The sequence below is a fragment of the Phascolarctos cinereus genome, unplaced genomic scaffold, assembly GCF_003287225.1.
Source record: "Phascolarctos cinereus isolate Bilbo 61053 unplaced genomic scaffold, phaCin_HiC Scaffold_5;HRSCAF=322, whole genome shotgun sequence".
Classification (NCBI taxonomy): domain Eukaryota; kingdom Metazoa; phylum Chordata; class Mammalia; order Diprotodontia; family Phascolarctidae; genus Phascolarctos; species Phascolarctos cinereus.
Genome location: NW_027555958.1, coordinates 321,957,927 through 321,979,704, shown reverse-complemented (window position 1 = coordinate 321,979,704; position 21,778 = coordinate 321,957,927). Strand labels below are relative to the sequence as shown.

General features: G+C 42.2%; 1 protein-coding gene across 5 annotated transcripts in view; it reads left to right on the top strand.

The window, feature by feature from the left end:
• GATAD2B (GATA zinc finger domain containing 2B) overlaps positions 1-21,596 on the top strand; it is a 98,884-nt gene extending 77,288 nt beyond the window's left edge. For 4 of the 5 annotated variants that reach the window (XM_020991722.2, XM_020991724.2, XM_020991725.2 and 1 more), the window contains 10 exons: positions 4,155-4,493; positions 8,253-8,382; positions 8,730-8,861; positions 9,627-9,758; positions 10,326-10,496; positions 11,002-11,317; positions 13,405-13,607; positions 14,705-14,815; positions 15,228-15,345; positions 15,953-21,596. In XM_020991722.2, coding sequence (XP_020847381.1) covers positions 4,156-4,493; positions 8,253-8,382; positions 8,730-8,861; positions 9,627-9,758; positions 10,326-10,496; positions 11,002-11,317; positions 13,405-13,607; positions 14,705-14,815; positions 15,228-15,345; positions 15,953-16,086 — 1,785 coding nt within the window. In that variant the 5' untranslated portion in view covers position 4,155 and the 3' untranslated portion in view covers positions 16,087-21,596. The remainder of the gene's footprint in view (positions 1-4,154; positions 4,494-8,252; positions 8,383-8,729; positions 8,862-9,626; positions 9,759-10,325; positions 10,497-11,001; positions 11,318-13,404; positions 13,608-14,704; positions 14,816-15,227; positions 15,346-15,952) is intronic. The other variant, XM_020991723.2, reaches the window with a different exon arrangement.
• Positions 21,597-21,778: the final 182 nt, after the last annotated feature.

Below are 21,778 nucleotides of genomic sequence, written 5' to 3'. Positions count from 1 at the left end.
CTGAACTCATGTCCTCCTGAATCCAGGGCCGGTGCTCTATCCACTGCACCACCTAGCTGCCCCCATGCTCCATTCTAATTTTTAAGAAATTATTTTCTTCAGTGAGTTTTTGGACCTCCTTTTCCATTTGGCCAATTCTGCTTTTTCAGTCATTTTTCTCCTCATTGGCTTTTTGGACCTCATTTACCATTTGATCTAGTCTATTTTTTACAGTGTTATTTTCTTCAGTATTTTTTTATGTCTCCTTCACCAAGCTGTTGATTCTTTTTTCATGTTTTCTTGCATCACTCTTATTTCTCTTCCCAATTTTTCCTCTGCCTCTCTTGCTTGATTTTCAAAATCCCTTTTGAGCTCCTCCATGGCTTAAGACCAATTTATATTTTTCTTGGAGACTTTGAATGTAGGAGTTTTGACTTTGTTGTCTTCTTCTGAGCGTGTGTTTTGAGCTTCCTTGTCACCATAGTCACTTTCAGTAGCCAGGAGTTTTTTCCTGTTGTTTGCTAATTTTCCCAGCCTGTTAGTTGACTTTTAACTCTTTGTTAAAGTAGGGCTCTGCTTCCAGGATGGAGAGCATACTGTTCCAGGCTTCAAGGGTTATGTGCAACTGTTTTCACAGATACTTCTAGGGACCTGTAAGTTCTTCAAGTTCTTCCAAGGTGTTATGATCAAAGGAGAGGTGTTGACTGCTCTCCTGGCCTGTGCTGTGGTCTGTGAGTGACCACAGGAACTCTTTTCTGCCCTGGAACTGTGAGGAGGGTCAGCTCTGGCCAAAAGCTCTGGTATGCTGGTGCTCCTCCTTGCCTTAGGACTGCTACCCAGAACTGTGACCCACAGCCAAGTATGGGCAAAGCAAGAGTCCTGCCTCAATGCTAGCAAAAACACCGCTGTAATCTCCTTCTGACCAGTTGTTTGACACTCCTCCTTTTCTTTCGGTTTGTTTTATTTCACAAAATGACTAATGTGAAATATGATGTATGTGACTGCACATCAGCTTTTACTATCTCAGGAAGGGAGAGAATTTGGAACTTAAAATTTTTTTTTTAAAGTTTTTAAAAATTGGTTTTCCATGTAATTGGGTGAAAAAAATAAAATTTTTTTTAAGTAATAAAGTTTTAAAAAATAAGTCTGTAGGTTTTAACCAAAATGCCAAAGGGATCCATGAAACCTGCTCTAAGACTAATTGCAGAAAATTTGCTAGACAGGGACTAATAGAATAAGTTCTTCATCAGGAGCTTCCTGTACTTAATGAAATCTTAAGTCTAGGGCCTATCCCTACCCCCATATTTACATTTCTGTGGACATGTTTCTTCCTAATAAAGGTAAACTCTTAAAAGCCTGGTATTTCATTTTTGTCTTTGTATCTTCAGTGCCTAGCATAGGCCCTTAAAGTACATGGGTACTTAAATGTTTGTTGAACAAATGATGATTATGGAGTTTGAGCTGAAGGAACCTCAGAGGCCATCTGCTCACATATATACATAAAGAAGAGTCCATTCCCTCCATAACACTGAGAGAACCTACTATCTTCCAAGGCAGCCCATTGAAATTTTGGACAACTCCAATGACTAGGAAGTTTTTCTGTACATCAAGCCTCAATTTACCTCATAGCAACTTCTATCCATTGCTTCCCAAACAAAGCAGAATAGTCTAATACTACTTTGTGATGGTACTTCAGATACTCAACTATCATGTTTCCCCTATATCTACTTGAGATGTAGTCTGACCAAAGCAAAGTACAACAGTACTGCATCACTTCTCTTGTCTTGGCATCTGTACATTTTTTTTGCAGTGTTGCCGAAGATAGCATTAGTTTTCTTTGGCTGCCATATGTATTACAATGGTGTTGACTCTTACTGAACTTGCAGTCCCCTAAAAATCGAAAATATTTTTCAGATGAACTATATGCTTCCCCATCTTATACCTGTTTCTTGAACCAAGTCCAGATCTTTACATTTATTCCTGCGAAGCGCTTCCAGGTTTGTTTGGTTTTTTTTTCATTTGGCTCCTGATCCTGTCACCCAAAGTGTTAACGCAGATTTGATCAGTGCACTGTTATGACCTTATCCCTTATTGATAATCATGTTAAACAGCACGGGGCTAAGTGCAGATCCCTGGAACATTCTATAGGAGACCTTCTACCACAGTGTCAAACTATTAATAACTGCTCTTCTGAACTGGCCAGTTAACACTTTGACTCTGTTTAACTGTACTGTTATCTAGCCTCCATCTCTATCTTTTCTGCAAGAATAGCATACTTTTTAAATTTCTTTTTTTTTGTAATCTGTTTTCTTTCACAACCTGAACTAATATGGAAATATGTTTTGCATGACTGCACATATATCACATTGCTTGCCTTCTCAATGAGGGGGGAAGGCAAGGAGGGAGGAAGGAATTTGGTACTCAAAATTTTAAAAAAATGTTTAAAACTTTTTATATGTAATTGGAAAAATGAAATAATTGAAAAAAGAATAAATAGCGTGAGAAATTTTGTCAGATACTTTGATGAGATCTAGATAAACTATATCCTGTAGCAATATGAGAAACATCTGTGATCTCTTTAGCAGAAAAACTTCAGTATAAAAATTTCTTCCACTGAAGCAGATTTCAGTCCGTGTAATTTAGTAGATAATTTCCTAGGGAGTTTTTTGAAGCACATAAAGCTTAAATGATTTGCCAAAGGTCACAAGACTAGTAAGTGTTAGGATTAAGATCCAGGTGTTTCTGGCTCCAGGCTTTGTTAAAAAGAAATGACTTGGCTTTTTTTTAATTACTTTTTTTTTTACAGTGTTGTCATTTCCCAATTTTCCTTTTCTACATAGATCTTTCTCTTGTAATAAAGAAGCATAGTCAAATAAGATAAATCGGCCATGCCTGACAACATAAGTCTCATTTCATATTTTGTATCTCTCTACTGAGAATAGGCTGTATGTTTCATCATTCCTATTAACTGCATTGATCAGAGGTTCCAGTATCTTTTAGTCTTGTTCATCTTGTTGTCATTACTGTGTGTGTTCTCTTTGTACTGCTTACTTTATTTTTTCTTCATTAGTTTATGAAAGTTTCTCTGACTTTTTTATTTTTGTTTTTTCTTTTGATGCAGTAATATTCCATTACATTCATATACTACAGATTGTTCAGCCATTCCCCATAACAAGTATAACTATTAATTTGTGTGTGTGTGTGTGTGTGTTTGTAATGTGTATATATTGCCTGTTACCAATGGTCATGTTAGCTTTTTTGTCTGCTTCCTTTTCTAAATGATTACTAACCATGCCTTTAATGATACATTGACCTCCAGTAACAGACTCCATTCTCTTCCTTTTATTCAGAATTGGAACACTGTCCTTTCTCAATCCTATGGTGTACTGTTCTCAGTCTCCATGATCATTCAGACATCATCACCAGCAATGGTTCACCAATCATATCTTCAGTTCTTTCAGCACCCTGGTACAAACAGCAAGATACTCTCACCATCTCCCCACTTGAATATTACTTCCTTATCAAGTATTTTTGTTCTGCCCTTTCTAGTTCAAAAACCATTCTCCTTGGCACCAAAAACAGAAACAAAGCAAAAATTGATCAAGTTTGCCTTCTTCAAGATCTATTATCACTGTTTCTTCTACCAAAGTAGCATTCCTATCCCCTTGTTTGGTCCTCCTCTTTTCTCCAGAAAAAGACCAAAAAAACTCCCAACATTGTTGCCCTTAGCTTTCTGCATCAGCCTTGACTCTTTCTGAGCTTTTAGCACCACTAACACCATTTTTACAGACTGGATCATGTTTTTATATGCATTTTCCATTACCTATCCTTGTTTTCTATAGATATCTTTTAAAAAATAAGTAAGTTAATTAGTTCACTAGTCATCAACAGCAGTCTCTTTGGTCAGCCTTCCCTTATTCTTCCTCCTTGGGGTTTTGAATTTTAGAGTTTGATTCTTAAGCGTTTCCTGTCCCTCATAGGTCGTGACGCCTTATATATAAGTTGATCCATGGGATTCTGTCTCTTTTCTCTGAATCTTTTGAAATTTGTTCTCCCAAAGTCCAAGATTCATGTCAGACTTTGCCCAAATTTCTTCTTGCCTTATTAACTAACTAGAGTATTCCAATTACCAGCTTTTACTCTGGACTTAACCTTTGTTTTCTTTCTCTGCATAGGATGGACAGAATGACAGAAGATGCCCTTCGCCTGAATCTGCTGAAGCGAAGCCTGGACCAGGCAGATGAACGTGATGATGTCCTGGCAAAGAGACTCAAGATGGAAGGACATGAGGCTATGGAGCGATTAAAAATGTTAGCACTGCTCAAAAGGAAGGACCTGGCAGGCATTGAGATGCCCCATGAGTTACCTACTAAACAAGATGGTGGTGGCGGTGGCAAGGGCTATGAGGAAAAACTTAATGGGAACCTGAGGCCGCATGGAGATAACAGGACTGCTGGACGGCCAGGCAAGGAGAACATCAATGATGAGCCTGTGGACATGAGTGCTAGGAGAAGGTAGGGCTCAACCTAACTTTTTCTAGCAAAGAGTTTATCATATGAGAGAAGGCATTACAAAAAGTGTATTTCAAAGAGAAAGAAGGCTGTTCTGTCACTCCAGTCAAGGCAGGAATTTTTCTGTTATTTGCTTAGCCAGCTATGGGATAGAGGGAGAAAATGTATATTACTTACACCTGTACATGAAGCTCCCTCATCCTCCAAATAAGTTTTAAAGCAGTTCCCTCATTCTGTAGCTAATAGGACTGAGATGTTTATACATCTAGGCCTCTCTCAATTCGACCCTTGTTTAGTGACCAGAACAAAGGCACTGAAGTCTTTGAGTTACTCCTAAACACCTGTAGCCCAGTGCTAATTTGTAAGGCTTTCTTTTCAGATTTCCAAACTAGGGCTATGATTTATTGAGCCAGAGAATTTAGCTAAAGTGAAATCTTCACCTTAGATTGAGTCAGTTTTAAATTGTGCATGTAGTATTCTGCCTGCACACCAAGAGGGACAAGACCTAGTTTTTCTTAGGCCTTCTGGGAAGTTGTCTTTATGAGCTAATTTCCTCCCTTCCTCTAGCTTTTTCTTGTCTGGTCACTCAAGTAAGAGTATAAGAAAGAATAGAGTGTACACTAGGAGCTTTGGGCTGTGATTAGAGGGTAAAGGGATTGGCATAAGGAAGAGGCTGGTTTAGTAGTAGTAGTAAGTTACTCGGTCATAGTGCTGTCTTACAGGAACACTAGCTTGGTGAAGCCCACTGTCAAAACAGAAGTAGAGGAAAGGTACATGTTATACTAGATGGCCTCTTTAGGCCTTCCCAACTCTGAAACTTAGAAATCTGAAAGCAGGAGAAGAGGTATTTGCAGTATAACCATTTCCTAGTTATCTTCGTCTCTTCATCATCAAGTAGGAAAATTATACGGCTGTGACTTCTGTTCAGAAAAGCCTTCTTGGATGTAGAGAGTACCTAATGTCTCTCATTCTCCTTAGAATTTAGGGGGAAATAGCAGTTGTATCTGCTTAGTTTCTCTCACTTTAGAATTAGTAACTTCCTAACTTCAACATCTGCCAGTCTGAGTCACAGGAGATGACAGCAGAGAGTAAAAGCCTTGATGACCTTCTCCATTGAGTGGGACTTTGGGCTTAAGACAGAAACCTTCAAAGGCTCTGTGTGCTTGGGGAGGAAACAAAATAGCTGCTCATCTTGCTGGAAGATTGACGGAAGATGCTAGAACCCTAACTCAAAAGGCTGGGGGAAAAAAAAGCTCAGCAGGGAGATGACATATTGGTTAGCCAGTCCCATGTTTATTTGCTTTATCCATTGCCCCACTGCATTTGAAGTTGTTCCTCAAACATGACTTTCTAGTGCGTCCTGGCTAAACCCAAAGTTTCTAACTAATCCTCTGTGTACTGGATTTGGAGTCAGGAAATGCCTGCGTTAAAATCTTGCCTGACACACTACATGTGTAAGTCACTTAAGCTCTTTGTGTCTCAGTTGCCTCATCTATAAAATGGAGATAATATAGCACTTATCCTCCCAGGGTTGTTGCGAGAATCAATAAGATGATATATGTAAAGTACTTTATAAACCTTAAAGCACTAGATAAATGTTAGTTATTAGTTACCACAGTTATGGATAGTGTCTCTTCCTAGTTTAGTGCTAGGTCACCTGCCATTCAGCCATTGTGACAGTTTTGCTACAGAACATCATCATGCCTCAATATTAACTGTGCAGGATAATTTTTATGGTGTATGTATTCAACCAAAGACAGAGCTGCTTGGCTCAAGAGGTAAATACCAATGAATCAAACAGAATCCATGGGGCAAACCGTCCAAACCTCAAAATGGTTTGTCTACATTAGTTTGTTGGTAAGAAGAGATAAAAGATAAATCAAATAGAAAAACAAATTCCTCTTAAGATCTGTCACCCACCTTGACATCTGTCTAGTTGTAGCTAGTCCTGTGTCCTCATCCTCAGTTTGCTGTCCTTGCTTGGTGATTTCCTAAACATCTCTGCACTTTCCTCTTTTGCTGTAGTGTTATCTCTTCGGTAGATCTTGGCTAATACAGACAAGTGAATATACAGATAGGTTGAAGTCCTGTTCCACATGTCATAAGAGCAGTGTTCAAAGGCTGTTTTTGTCGACCCTGCTAATGAAAAGAGAAGCCCTAATGATAGTGCCACCCTCAGGACTAGAATGTTTTAGAGTAAGGCTAAAGAACATACATATATTCCATACCTACCAGCTAGGTGACACAGTGGTCTGGGCCGGGAATCAGGAAGACCTGGGTTAAAAAAACAGCTTTAAAGACTTAATAGCTGTGTGACCTTGGGCAAGTCACTTAACCACTGTCTGCCTCACTTTCCTTAACTCTAAAATGGGAATTATAATAGCACTGCCTCCCAGGTTTGTTGTGAAAATCAAATGAGTTAGCACAGTGAATATAACAGTGAACATAACAGGTGTTTAATAAATACTTACTCCTTCCCTCTTTACTATTTCTTGAATTGGAAACCTCAAGGAAGATAAAGCCTAGGAGAATGTGTTGTGTTTTGTTTTGTTTTGTTTTTGTGGGGAGAATGGAGTTCTAGAATATAGCTTTGTGTGAAATCTGGGTACTTAAGGCTTTTATAGCCCTCTGTTACTCCTAAGGCTTATTTCAGGCAATGGGCATTTTCCAGTATCATGGAGAAACAGGATTCTCCAGATACAGCGCTACTAAGTACATGGTGAATGTAGAAAGTTTAAAATGGAGTCATCTAAGTTCCAAATAAGTCTGTCCCAACACTGAATAGGAGAGACTTTAGCCTGGAATTAAAAGCTTTGCCTAGGTAGGTTCTTTCCAAGGGAAGAGGAAGATCCTTTATATAACCTTTGGCAAAGAATTCAGATTTCTACATGTTCATGATTGGGACTTCTACCCTCCTCAGGAGACTACAAGCTTTATTAGTCTGATAACTTATACATTGTCCTCAGTGATTCCTTAGGTTCTGGCAGTTATAGTATCTTCTTTGGATTCCCTGAGCTCTTTTTCTCTTGTGTGGCAGAACGGATCTCCGGCTGTCTCTGAATTTGTCGTGAGAGCTTGTTTCTGAGCTGCTTTTTATATCACAGTCCAGTCAGCATCCATTTCTTTTGACTGCCCTGTTTTCTTCCTTTGCCTCTTAGAGGTGTGGTCTAGACAGTCTCTAACATTCTAGAGTTATGAAGAAAACTTCTAAAATATTCTTAGGTATTAATTATAGTTGTCTGGTATCTGTGTTAGGCTTCCTTCACATGTTACTGGTTGGGGAACTAGGACCTATTGCCACAGCCACTTCCTAATTAGCTATTATTTCCTGTAATAGTTTCTTTAAGGCCAATTTACCCTAGAATTAAGGTTTGGGAAAACTATTTGAAAGAATTTTACTTACAACTCATGTGGTAAAAGCACTTATCTCCTTTTCCCACTTCTAAAGCCAAGTAAATAGGAGTGTTAAAATGGAAGAGGCCTTTGGTATGGTGAGAAAGATATTTCAGCTAAGGCTCTGCCATCACCTGTACTGCAGGTAGCTGGCCTCATTTTACCTCTTAGTGGTTTCAGTTTCCTGGTACTTGGTTGTCACTACTTTCTTCTAGGTGGTGCAAGATAGACAACCCCTCACATCAAAACTCCCTTGGGTTTCTCCATTCAGTGCTGATGAGAGATTTTTCAGCTTCCCTGTGAGCCTTCATTGTTGGGGGTACCTTGATCTTCAACCCCATGTCCTTTTTCTTGTCTTGTTTTATACAGTGAGCCAGACCGGGGACGGCTGACTCCCTCCCCTGACATCATTGTCCTTTCTGACAATGAGGCCTCCAGTCCTCGTTCCAGTTCCAGAATGGAAGAGAGACTGAAAGCAGCCAATTTGGAGATGTTTAAGGTAAAAAACACTTCTTTCCACATTCCTTTCTTTCTTTTTTCCCACTTTTTATCAGGTATCCTTGGACATCTGTTAAAATCTAGCAATAATTTTGACTGTTATTGGACTAGGAGGTGCGTCCAAAATGCTACTGACTAGTGTAGACTGTAGATGATAAAGCACAGTGTCGCTGTTAACCTTTTACTTTTTCCTTTTTAAATATGCTTTTTCCCCTGAGTTAGTATTCTAGTTAATGAACTGGAGATACAGTGGGCAAAAGCTTCAAAGTAAAGTGAGTCTGAGTTGTTAGCCAGGGAAGGGAGTCTATGATCATACTACCAGGACTGATGGTTTCCACCTTTCCTCAGGGGAAAGGTATTGAGGAGCGGCAGCAGCTTATCAAGCAGCTGAGAGATGAGCTACGTCTAGAGGAAGCCAGACTAGTACTGTTGAAGAAACTAAGGCAGAGTCAGCTACAGAAGGAGAATGTGGTTCAGAAGGTAATTTACTCTTTGGGGAAAGGGACTGGGGCATGGCTAAGAGAGAAAAGTTTGTTTATTGGGAAGGGGTGGTAGAGCAGTGTGGTACTCTTGAAAGAACAATAGTTTCTGCCTAAGTCAGGATATGGGTTCAAGTCCTCACTCTGCCACTTAGCACTGGTGTGAGTGACCCTGGGCAGCTCTTACAGCTTCTCTGGGCATCAGCTGTAGATTGAGAGAATTAAACTAGATGATCTCTCCAAGGTCTTTCTAAGTTCATGATTTTAAGGTGCATTGTTTACTCTGGTAGAGCTTATAGTATATTCACTCATTCTTTGTCCTGTGATCTCTAGTATCTGCAGTTCATTGAGGCAACTGGATGACATACTGGTTAAAGTGCTGGGGCTGGAATTAGGAATATCTGAGTTCAAATCCAGCCTCAGACAGTTACTAGCTGTATGACCTTTGGCATGTTACTTAACCGCTATCTACCTCAGTTTCTGCAGCTGTTAAATGGAGATCATAGTAGCACCTACCTCCCAGGTTGTTGTGAGGATCAAATGAGATATTCATAAGCACATAGTAAGTGCTTAATAAATTCTTGTTTCCTTCCTTCCTTCCAAAGATTTAGATTCCATCTGAGCCCTCAACTGGGTGAACCTTGGTCTATCTCTCAGTCAGTAATGATGATCATTTTAGTGCCAGAAAAAGCACCAGGTAACCAACTGTCTATCTCTCTAGGTCCTGGCCATCTCTAAATATGTGTTTTCTTTTCTTTTCTTTTAGACCCCAGTTGTGCAAAATGCAGCATCAATTGTCCAGCCATCTCCTGCCCATGTAGGACAGCAGGGCCTGTCCAAGCTCCCTTCCAGGCCTGGTGCTCAGGGAGTGGAGCCCCAAAACCTGAGAACATTGCAGGTATAAGGGTTTAGCAGCATATTTGGATCCAAAGGACCAAGTCCCATCAGAAGTTACAGACATGTGAAAGGATTAGGGGAGGAACCTGACCAGATTGGAACATTGCCATAATGGAAAGTTCTATTGATGCCATTAGATTTATATAGGAATAGGGCCAGTGAGCTGTGTGACCCTGGGCAGGTCACTTAACCCCAATTGCCTCAACAAAAAAAGCAAAAAAAAAAAAAAAGAAAAAGAAATAGGGCCAGTAAGTAAGTAAGTAAGCCCTTGCAGGGCTTGTTCTTTACTAGACTATAGGACTTTCAGGCTAGCTGTTCCCTAAATGGGGTAGGACAATCTTATGTTGACCAGGTCAAACAAATTCCCATGATGCCAAGGCAAGATTTTCAAATGTGATGTGTCACACTATTTCCCTCAGAAAAATGTAGAAAAAATATCTAGTTGGTATAACCTAATGGTACCTATCCCAAGCTTTCCTTCAGCTATTCCTAAGGAATATTTTATGGGAGGCTTCCTGTCTCAAACCCCTAAAGTTCTGATTCATTTCTTTCATTTTTCCTCTTTTAGGGTCACAGTGTCATCCGCTCAGCCACCAACACAACCCTTCCACACATGCTGATGTCACAGCGAGTTATTGCACCAAACCCTGCTCAACTGCAGGGCCAGCGAGGGCCACCCAAACCTGGCCTCGTACGTACCACCACACCCAACATGAACCCCGCCATCAACTACCAGCCGGTAAGAGTATTACACAGGACAGGTGGAGATCCTATTATCCATGGTGGCTAAGGAGTAGACTTTACATTTTTATAAACAAGAGATAATTTGGACTGAACTTGGAGAACATTGCAGAAAAGACTTGAGGGTTCAGCTATAGTTTTTGATAGTGAGGTAGATGCCAGTTAGGAAGAAAAGAGAAGAGACGGTTTGAGGAATTAGTAGCCCACCCAGCAAAGCCTTGAGGTAAACCTTCCTGAGAAGTCTAGGGAAGTAGTATCTAGATATCTGACCTGAGGAAGTAGACATTCTTTTTCCTAGAAATTTTTTTCTGCATAGTCCTTTAAGCAGATCTGGTACCAACTTTAGCCCATAGACGTTATCATTCTTCCATTTTCCTTGGGCCCAATGTAGTTACTGATAAGACTATGCCGTAGTAAGAAAATATCCTCTGCCAGGGAATAATAACAGTAAGAACTGGAATTCCTTTCTTCTGTCACTGATCTTTCTTCTTATTCCATTCTAGCAGTCAAGTTCTTCTGTCCCTTGCCAGCGCACAACATCCTCTGCCATCTATATGAACCTTGCCTCTCACATCCAGCCAGGGACTGTTAACAGAGTGTCTTCACCACTCCCCAGTCCCAGTGCCATGACTGATGCAGCCAATTCACAGGCAGCAGCTAAGTTGGCCCTTCGTAAGCAGCTGGAAAAGACACTGCTGGAGATCCCACCCCCTAAGCCTCCTGCCCCTCTGCTCCACTTCCTGCCCAGTGCAGCCAACAGCGAGTTCATCTACATGGTGGGCTTGGAGGAGGTGGTACAGAGTGTCATTGACAGCCAAGGTAAGGTCATCAGACTTCCCCATTCCCTCTGTAGGAAACTTCCAAGTCTGACAGTTTTATATTGGAATGTGTGTCAGGGGTGAGCAAACTGTGGTTTAGTGTATGTTAAGAACCTTTTCTCCCTCCTATGGGTAAAGGCCTACTGTGTGCCAGGCTTTATAGATATTATTTCATTTGATTCTCAAAACAACCCTGTGTGGTAGATACTGTTATTAGCCCCATTTTACAGTTGAGGAAACTGAAGTTAAATGACTTTCTCAAGACAACAGAGCTAGATCAGGAGCTAGGTTTGAACTCAAGTCTTCTGACTCCAGGCCCAGTACTTTACCCCCTGTACTACCTAATTGCCTCAAAATATAACACTCTACTACACAGAGATGTGAAGGGGAAGAGAACACACGTATATTAAGCATCTACTATATGTTAGGCACTGTGCTAATCACTTTACAAATATTTCATTTGATCCATTTGAATGAGGTAATTTATCATCTTCAAAGATCATTGATATAAGTCTATGCCTATTTTAAGTATTTTTATTCTGTTTATGTGTGTATTCTACATGTATCTTTCAAGTTAGTAAACATTATGAAAGCAGCAACTTAGATCTACATGGTTTTTTTTATTAAATGCACATAAGTACCTACGCATTTCAGCGCTTAGAAACTGTTTTTTGATGTTAATTTTGTGTGACAGTGTGTTTAGTGCTATGTCAAAAGGGAATTACAGACATAAAATGACTCTGAGGGAGGGTATCTAGAGGTGTTCTGCATAGCTGGGAAATCCACACTGGAATTCAATAGTATTTATATGTAATTCTTATTTATTTATTTAATTTTATTTTTTGGTGAGGCAGTTGGGGTCCAGTGACTTACCCAGAGTCACACAGCTAGTGAGTGTTACGTTTCTGAGGCTGGATTTGAACTCAGGTCCTCCTGACTCCAGGGCAAGTGCTCTATCCACTGTGCCACCCAGTTGTCCCCATTTATACGTAATTTGTAAAAAACGGCTTGTTGGAGGGGCAGCTAGGTGGCATAGTGGATAAAGCAGGCTCTGGGGTTAGGAGGACCTGAGTTCAAATCCAGCCTCAGACACTTAGTTGCTTTGTGACCCTAAGCAAGTCACTTAAACCCAAATGCCTTACACACAGAAAAAAAAGGATCATTGGGATATAGATGATCAGGAACGAAATTCACTGACCAAAATTTGGGCTATGAGCCAAAGTACTCACCTTGTTAAATGGGTTTCATTTAACTCCCACTGATACAGAAGCTTCTTTTCTTTGCCTATGCCAGAATTTAAATACTGCTGGGAATTAATCAATAAGCATTTCATTAAGCACCTTTTATGCCAAGCACTGTACTAGGTGCTGAGAATACCAAGAAAAAATCAGTGTCTGCCCTCAGCAAATTTAAATTCTATCGGGGAGACATGTTTGTAAATACACTTATGATAAATTTGGGTGGGAGGAAAGGGAGAGGAGGACCAGGAAAGGCTTCATGAAAAATATATGTCTAAGCAAGATTTTGAAGAAAATGAGGGATTCTAAAAGTTAGGGTGAAGTAAGAAAGAGCACATTCCAAGCATCGAAGGACAACCAGTGCAAAGGCAAGGAGATGGGAAATTGAATGCTATATATGAGAAATGGCAAGAAAGTCCGTTTGGCTGGACCATAGAGTTTAGGAAGGAGTAGTATATAAGGTGGGAAAGGTAAGTTGGAGCTAGGTTGGGAAGGGTTTTAGAAGTTAGAGAAGTTTGTGTTTGATCTAGAGGCAAGAGGGAACAAGTAGAGCTTCTTAAGCAAAGGAGTGATACGGTCATACTTAAACTTTAATAATATTAACTTGGCAATGATATGGAGGCAAGGAAAGAAGGTGGTTGCAAGGAGACCAGTTAGAAAGGTTTATAATAGTCCAGGTGAGAAATGAACTCCAAATGAGTTCCTGAACTAAAATGGTATCCATGTAAGTAGAGAGAAATGTTTGGATGTGAGAAGTATTATGGGAAATAACAGTTTGATGGGAACATAAAGAGCAAGATGGTAAGGAGAATGGGTCACCCTACTTACCATTTTCCTTGGTGCCATCTAGGCAAAGGTTGTGCCTCACTTCTGCGGGTGGAGCCATTTGTATGTGCTCAGTGCCGCACAGACTTTACCCCACACTGGAAGCAAGAGAAGAATGGCAAGATTCTGTGTGAGCAGTGCATGACCTCCAACCAGAAGAAGGCCCTAAAGGCTGAGCATACTAACCGGTTGAAGAATGCCTTTGTCAAAGCCCTACAGCAGGAACAGGTAAGTGACCTTCTCTAGTTCAGAAACTTAGAATGCCCAGGGTGTTAAACACAAATTTTGGGGGGAGTAGGGGTGTAACTCCAGTAGTTTGGAATCATTCATGTTTTCCTCACAGCTGTCAGAGAAGCATACCTCATAATCTAAAGTTTTGGGGAGGGGGAGTTGGAATTTTTTTTGGGTGGGAATGCCTCTTCATCTTCCCCAGCCCCATTTGATCTAAATGTTTCTGACTGTGAGGTAGTAATGGGAAATAGAGTTTGGAGCTTGGAAGGCTTTCAGTTCTTTGACCTTGGCTCTCCTTGTAGCCTATATAAGCCCCTTCTGTTGTCTGCTTCATTTTCTTCTTTGGGAGAGATTTCCATATTTTTCTTCACGATGAAGAAAAATGGGACATATGCCTTGTACCATAAATGTTTTTCTTCAAGAGAAGTGGTCATTTATAGTCAGCAGTGGAGGGAGGAATGATAGGGGAAAAGCTGGTCTTAAACCAAATGGTCTTTAGAGAGATAAGCGTATCTTAAAATTGTGGAAAACATTTTAGGCTCAATTCAAGGCCAGTGAGTTCAGTATGTCATAGAGTTTGGAATTATGCTTCCTTTTCCACCTTTATTATTCAGAATTCAGTGAATGAATGTCAGGAAGACCAAGGAAAATAAACAGTATCAGAGACAAAGCCTTCCTCTTTTGTCCCCTTTCTTTCTCCAGACTTTCTCTTATTTTGTATAGCTGGGGCCCAGTTCACAGGTTTACCCCAAAATGAGACCGTAGCAAAGGGAGAAGTGAAAAATAATTTCTTACTGACTCACCAGCTCTAATTACACCTGCCAGCCCCATCCCTACTGCCCAGTTTCCAGCAGCTATCTGCTCAAAGCAGCACCAAATGAGAAAAGGACCTGTGGTCAGGCAGCGCAGCAAGCTAGCCATTCTCTTCCCCAGTTGAGTTCTTCTGAGAAGAGGGAGTTGAATGTACCCAGTATGCAAGATCCTTTAGCTTGGTCTTTGATGTGGCTCTTTTAAGGGAAGGGCAGCAAATTCCTGAGTTTCCTAGTTAGGAGACTGAGTATGTTCTCTTAAGTTGATGTGTTGGCTCCTGGCAGGAAATTGAACAGCGACTACAGCAGCAGGCAGCCCTCTCCCCTACTACGGCTCCAGCTGTGTCCAGTGTCAGTAAGCAAGAGACCATCATGAGACACCATACGCTCCGGCAGGTGAGAATCTTATTTTTCTTGTCATGTGACCCTCTGTTTTCCCATACTGCCTATCCACCCCCCCACCCCCCTTCTGTTTGCTACCTACGTACCACACCTGTATTGCAGAATTGACAACTGAAGATTCCCAGCTGTGACCTTATTCTTAATTCCTAGCAAAGATGGAAACAACCTTACATCTTCTCTTGCCAGAGAGCTTGGGCATTCAGTTACCTATTTCCCTTAGTAGTATGCATTCTTGGCTTATGACTGCACCATTAACACCACAGCAGGATCAGGGGATGAGATATTTATCCTTACTCTTGAACTTAGTCTGTTGCTTGGGAAGGTAGTCTTCATCCATGATCTTGACTGCCCCTTACCATCTGTTCATCTTATCATCCAGTCATCTGTTGTCTCCTCATCCCCACAGGCTCCACAGCCCCAGAGTACTCTCCAGCGTGGCATCCCCACATCTGCCCGCTCCATGCTTTCCAATTTTGCACAGGCACCCCAGCTGTCTGTGGCAGGAGGGCTCCTTGGCATGCCAGGTAAGGGAAAGAAAAAAGAGGTATTATTTGGGATCTGCCCAAGGCTTTGTCTGGGGAGCACCTAATGCCATAGGATCTAGATAGCCCCTGTGAGAAAAATTTTCCCTTTTGTGCCTGCTGCTCCCTATTAAAGCACAGATGCCCCTTTGATATTACTCTAGAGGTCATATGGGCAAGACAGGGTATGTGAGAAACTGGATGGCTCAGTGATACTCCCCACAATCCAAGACCAAAAATCAAGATAGAACTGACCAATATCCATATCCTTGTGATGTAGCTCTCATCCTCTTTTTCCCCTGTGCCCCTGCCCTCCTAAATAAGGCTTTTCAGCCTCTTTCACTACCAGTTTCCCAAGTAACTATCCCATTGTTTCTAGGACATTGCTCACTCTCCCAAGATAAAATTTTAAGAAGTTTTTTCTTCCTCCAGAGTCATTGCACCTAAAGGGGAAGGTTGTTACTAAGATAAAGCTGGACAAGTCTAGACTGGCAGCAGGCAAAGCAACATGAGACCTTTCTACCTGGGCATGGGGGAGGAGGGGAGAGGTGGGAGAGGAGGTGCTCCTTCATCCTTTAACACCTGTCCTCCTTTTGTCTCCCGGGTTTAGGTGTTAATATTGCTTACTTGAACACTGGCATCGGGGGACACAAAGCACCCAGCCTGGCAGACCGACAGCGGGAGTACCTTTTAGACATGATCCCCCCTCGGTCTATATCGCAGTCCATCAGTGGACAGAAATAACGCCTATTCCACCTGCCCTGCCCCAACCCTGAACCCTCTGTTCCCTCCCTCTCTCCCTTTGCCCCCAACTTCCGTCGCATGCAGTGCCTGTACTGGTGCCTACCATACACGGAAAACAAAACAAAACAAAAAAAAACAGAAGACAAAAAAAAGAAACCAACAAGAAAACACATACTCATGCCCCTCCCCGCCACCTCCCCTCTTTCCACACTGCAGCGATCTGTTCCTCTGCCGCTCTTTTCTTCTCTCTTCAGTTTTCTATAATAGTGAGAGGTGGATCTGCACCCCACTAGAGGTCAGAGTGAGGTCCCAGGGAGAATCTGTGCCCTCTGACATATGTTTCTGAAGCTTGTTTTTATGCTATAATTATTATTATTTTTAATGATGTCTTGTGTCCTCCCTTTTTGTTCAATGGACGGTTAAACCCTTTTCTTTCTCCTTTTTTTTCTTTCTATTTTTAACAAAGGTATCCACTTAAGTGATAGGAGCATTGCAGTGGTTTTCTTCATGGGGGGTGGGGCTCCAGCCAAAAGGTATAAGGTGACTAAGGCTGGTTAGGGGGTGAATACGTTTAATCAGTGGAGTTTACTGGCAACACAAGAGGAAGAATGGCACCCCCAGGCTCTGAGGCATAGGATTTCTTAGGGGAAAGGGGAACATTGTAGCGGGGCTTTGGGAATGAGGGTCAGGTGTTTTAGAAGGGAGAAGCTTTAAAACACAGCACCCATAGTACTTACCCATGGTACTAGCGAGGGTGGAAAAGCATGGGCATGATTTTAAACTAGGGAGGACTGTTAGCAGGTTGTGGCCCCTGAACAACAAGAACTGGGAATAAGGATAATCTTTGACTCCATTGGAAACATAGGAGTCTGTTTGAGGTTAGGTGGCCCAATTTCAGTCCAGTAAAGTCATCCTAACCTGTCCCTTCTGCCTGTAGCGCCAGCCACACTAAAGGTGAAAGGCATTACCTGACCCCCAAGCAGAATTTGACTGGGGGACCTGGAAGTTGGAATGGGAGTGAGTAAATTGGGAAAGGGGAGGAATAGTCGTGGAGGAAGAAAGAACAGAAGGGGTTTTCTCCATGAAGGTAAGGTTGGTTCACTTTGCGGTCTGGCTTCTCTCCCTTTTACCTCCTGAACAGAGAGGGTAAAGGAAGGAAAGGTTTCCTACCCAGGTGGGAGACCCATCCTGACCATACCCTTGGCAAATTTGTTATTGCACCAAGCCAAATGACTCACTTCAAAACCAGCTTCAGAGGCTGCTTCTGAGATCTAAAGTTGGTTTTTAAAGTATTTTCAGAATTTTAATAGTTTTGTTTTTGTTTTTGTTTTGTTTGGGAATCGCTACTAATGTAGAAAATGAATTGAATTGTGCAATGTCATTCTGGGAATGGGGGGAGGAATTAGCACCCAGTCTGCCCACCTTTTGGATTGAGGGGGTAGGGAAGGTGCCAGGCTTTCTTTGAGGTGTGCTGCCCTCACACACACCCTTCTAGCTCTAATAAACTTCCAGAAGTCCCCTAAATATAGCATGCCCTAAAGAAAGGCATGGGGAAGGAGTGTGAGGTCCTGACCCTGCTCCCATAACCAGCCAGGATGCCCCCCTCCCCCCGAAAAAAAAGGCACTTTTAAAAATTAATGAAAGAAAGAAAAGACTAAACATTCCCTCAAAAGGTTTTTGGTGTTTGGAATAGGGATAAAGGAGCTGGGACCAGGCTTTGGTCTTCTACCCACTCCTGACACCCCTGTGCCATTTCGGGTGATTGTACTGGCCCCACGGGCCTTCCCCAGTTTTTTTTCTTCCTCCCTTCTCCCCAAAATCCATTGAGCACTTAATAGAGGGGCAAAGATGCAGCCTGTGTCTAGACTCCCTGGTGGTGAAAGGATCTGGAAGCTAGAAGCTAGTAACCGGTAGTGATGGGGTTGTTGTTGCGAGTGTTGTCTGATGGGGTGTGTGGTGCCCCCTGACTGTAAATGGGGTGGGGGTGGGGGGAATAGTGTTGGGTGGGCTCTGGGATTATTTTAAAATTCTATATATATATATAAATATATATTCTTACATCTTTTCTTTGCTCTCTGTGCTTTGAAAGCACTGGATGAATAGTTTGGTTTTGTTTTTCTCTCTCTTCCACAAAATTGGAAGGTGTTTTTTTTTAATGTTTTTCTTATGTCATCTTGCCATGTGGCATGTCTCTCTAGCCTCTCCTTCCCCTCTCCACCTTCTACCCTGACACAAACACATGATAAAGTGCCATTTCTGTCATGTATCCAACTCCCCCAGCCCAGAGGTACAAGGTGCCCAGGTATGTCATTTGAGATTAAAAGTAAGGAAAAGAATGTGCAATACCATGTGGCTGGTGGCAATCCCAGCCTTGAGTTTAGTTCCCTACCGTAGGAACCAGCTACCAATATGTTGGCCTTGGAAATGGGTGTATAAGGTGATTTTGCATGAAGGCAGACCTGTAGTCTAGTACCTACTTCCAGGGAGAGGGAAATGATGTGATGTGGTGGAGGGAGAAATGCAGCATGTCTTCCCTACTTTGCTCTTCTCTCTTCTTCAAGTTCAAGCTACAGATGCTGCTTGTTTATCATAGAGATCTGTGTTCCTCTGCTTATTGGCTGAGGCTTGGTTCTTGTTCCACTGGTCCCCACTTCCCTCCCTATCCCATCCCTTCAGAGGTTAGTGTTGGCTAGATTGGCCAATATGGTCTTCTGAATCATGGTAAAGTGTTAGCCCTCCATCTTTCCTCCCTTCCTTTTCCTCCCACATTCTCCCTTTCATCACTGATTTCTTTTGTCTCTACTTGCCCCTTCCAAGATCCCTTGTAATTTCCCATCACCACATCTTCTAAGTCACAAGTATCTATCTGAGATCCCCTGTGGCACTGGACTATGTGGACACTGAGCTGAGGTCCTTCAGGTAGGGCATCACTTATCTTAAGGAAGGAAGAAAATACCTCTTACTCTGGGAGTCTTCCTTTAATTCTGAAGCCTGGAGCTCAATATGGAGGTAGCATGAGGGGTGCACCAGTCCTGCATGGCTTCTCCTCACACTAAACTCCAGAGGTGTTTGGGGGAAACTGGGTCCAGCAGGCTATTGGCAGCGCCTGCTCCCTAGAAGCTAGAGATGGATTTGGGGCAAAAGGCCTTTGATGGAAAGTAAAAAGTGTGAACTGAGGTCCCATTTTTATTTTGTCATTGACCATAGCATCCAGTCCCCCACCTGTCCCTGGAATAAGTATTTTTCCACATTTTGGATGTAATGTATGGTAGAAATTTCTCTATCCTCTTTTCCCTCTTCTCTGTTTTGCTCTTTTATTCTCTTTTCCTTTCTCTTTTCTTTTTTCTTCTTTCCCTTCTTTCACCTCCTATTTTTCTCAACCTTTTTTTTTTTAAAGATGCAGATAAGTGTTTTCCTGCTTTGGTTTCCTTTCCTTTCCCTTTTTAAAGCAATTAGCTGTAGAACTGCTTTGTAAAGATGCTTCTTGATATTTTACTTTTGATCCCTCTTTCCCATCCTCCCCAATCCTAAAAGCATAACCCTTCTCCCCTCCCCACTCCTACCCTCTTCCCCAAGACCAGGTTCCCTCTCCCAATGAGATCTTCATTAGCTTATGATATTTGCTGCCGAGATGTTATAACAAGGACTCATTCGTGTATATAAGCTATTTCTTGATCCATTTAAAAAGGAAGAATTGTACATTGTGTAGAAAAAAAAACATGAAAAAAGTGGAAAAAAAAAAGCCCTAGCCATGGATATTGTGAAACTGTGTTACGTCATTTTGTACTGTGCCCGTTTGTGTATGATCCGTGCAAAAGGGTTTCTGGGGGTTAGGAGGCAGGGCTGTGGATGATGGGGCAAGGGGATAGGCCAGTTTGGCAGCTGGCTCCCCTGAATCCCCACCCCGCTTTGGAGATGCCCCCCCTCCCCCCCCAACTGTGCCTTGCCTCCCCACCCTGGAGCAGCCCCTCCAGGTCACCAGCACTGCCTTGGCAGAGCCCTCCCCCCACCCCAGCTGCCCCACCTCCTTTCCCAGCATTAGGTTGACACTCTGGGGGAAGTGGGGGATGCTGGGGGACTGGGAGGTAGCTGAGGAACGGAACAGTTCCCAGGGGGCATTGAAACCAAGTATTATGAACTGTAATTGTATTTGCACTGTTTTTTTTTTCCTCTGATTGCATCAGCATATATACAATATACCTACTATATAACAAACCACAGTGTCAGATTTTCTTACACCAGAGATCTCTCCCACACCCTACACCCTAAAAACATTATCCAGAGGAAAGAACCTGGGCTAATTATCTTATGAAAGTTGGTAGGGGAGGAAATGTGGGCTAAGTAGGAAGAAAGTCTTCTAATTGTCATCTTAAGAAGGTTTCACATAATGCAGTACCACATTCAGTTGAGCACTAACCCCCGTGATCAGTATGAATTGAGATGAAGGCCTGAGCTGAGCTGGGAAGCTCATGGCTCTTGCTGGGGTGGGGATGGGTAAGGCAGAGTTAAGAGAGACTCCTATATAGAAGAGGGATAGAGTGGTAAGAGGGAGTCAAGAGATGAGTTCCAATCTTGATTTCTGCTGGGTAACTTTGGACAAAATTAAAACAAGTTTAGACTAGATTGATTCCTAAAATATATCTTATCCTTCCCCAACTACCACCTACAGAAGGGGAGGGAGGAACAAGTTAGAATAAGCCTGGGAGGAAGAATCTGCTGGTGTCCAGTGGGCCCTTCAAGTTGGCATCTCTTTAGATTGGCATCAGAGTTGTGTCTGGGAGATGGCTAAAGTGGTGATGATCTCTTTGATGTGAGTCTTGAGTGCCCAGTGAGACACAATTGTCCATGGTCTCCTCCTCTTCCCCCACCCCCCAAGGCTATTGGGCCAGCCTTGGGGATGGGTGCAAATGCCCTTTGTTTCCAGTCGGGCTGGCTGTAGAAGTGTCTCTCCCACATATTCTACAGTCCCACTATCTTTGGAGACCTCAGGACTTTGGATGCTGACTCCTTGTTAGAGGAGAATTAGGCACATCTTTTCTTCCTACTTTACCCCTTAGATGACCAAGGTTCCCCATCCCACCCTCAACATTGCGGACTGAGATGCTCACCATCAGCTTCCTCCAAGTTCTTGACTAAATGATGTCTGGAGGCAGTGGGTGGGACATATGGGGTGGAAGTTGAGGGATTAAGAGATGCCCTTCCTTGTGTGGGGGCAGGCAGGAGGGGGGAGCAAGACCCTTTTGCACAACTCTAAGTTTCCTTATTTTGCCTCTTCATTTTTATTTTCTGCATTGTGTTTTGGGAAAGAAATAAAAAGACTAAGACCAATAGAAACTGGTTTTCAAAAGGACAAATACACCCCCATCTGTTTCAGATACTGCCAAGCGCTTCTGCAGTGACAGATTCAAATAATAAGCTAATTTTTGGAGAAAGGATTAAAAGAAAAAAAAAACTTTGTAATATTTATCACTTGCAAGCTATGTTTAATAAAGAAAGGAATGGTTTCTAAACTTTCCTGTGATTGATGGTTTGGGCATGGGGATTGGGATTGGGAGGGTGGGAAGGAGCAGTAGCCACCCTCTATCCAAGAGCATGAGGGAATAAACTGGCTTAGCCTTCTGTCTCCATTTTGTGCTCTGCTGTTGGGTAAGCAAAAGGTGAAATTCATCCACTATACCTCACCACCTATGCC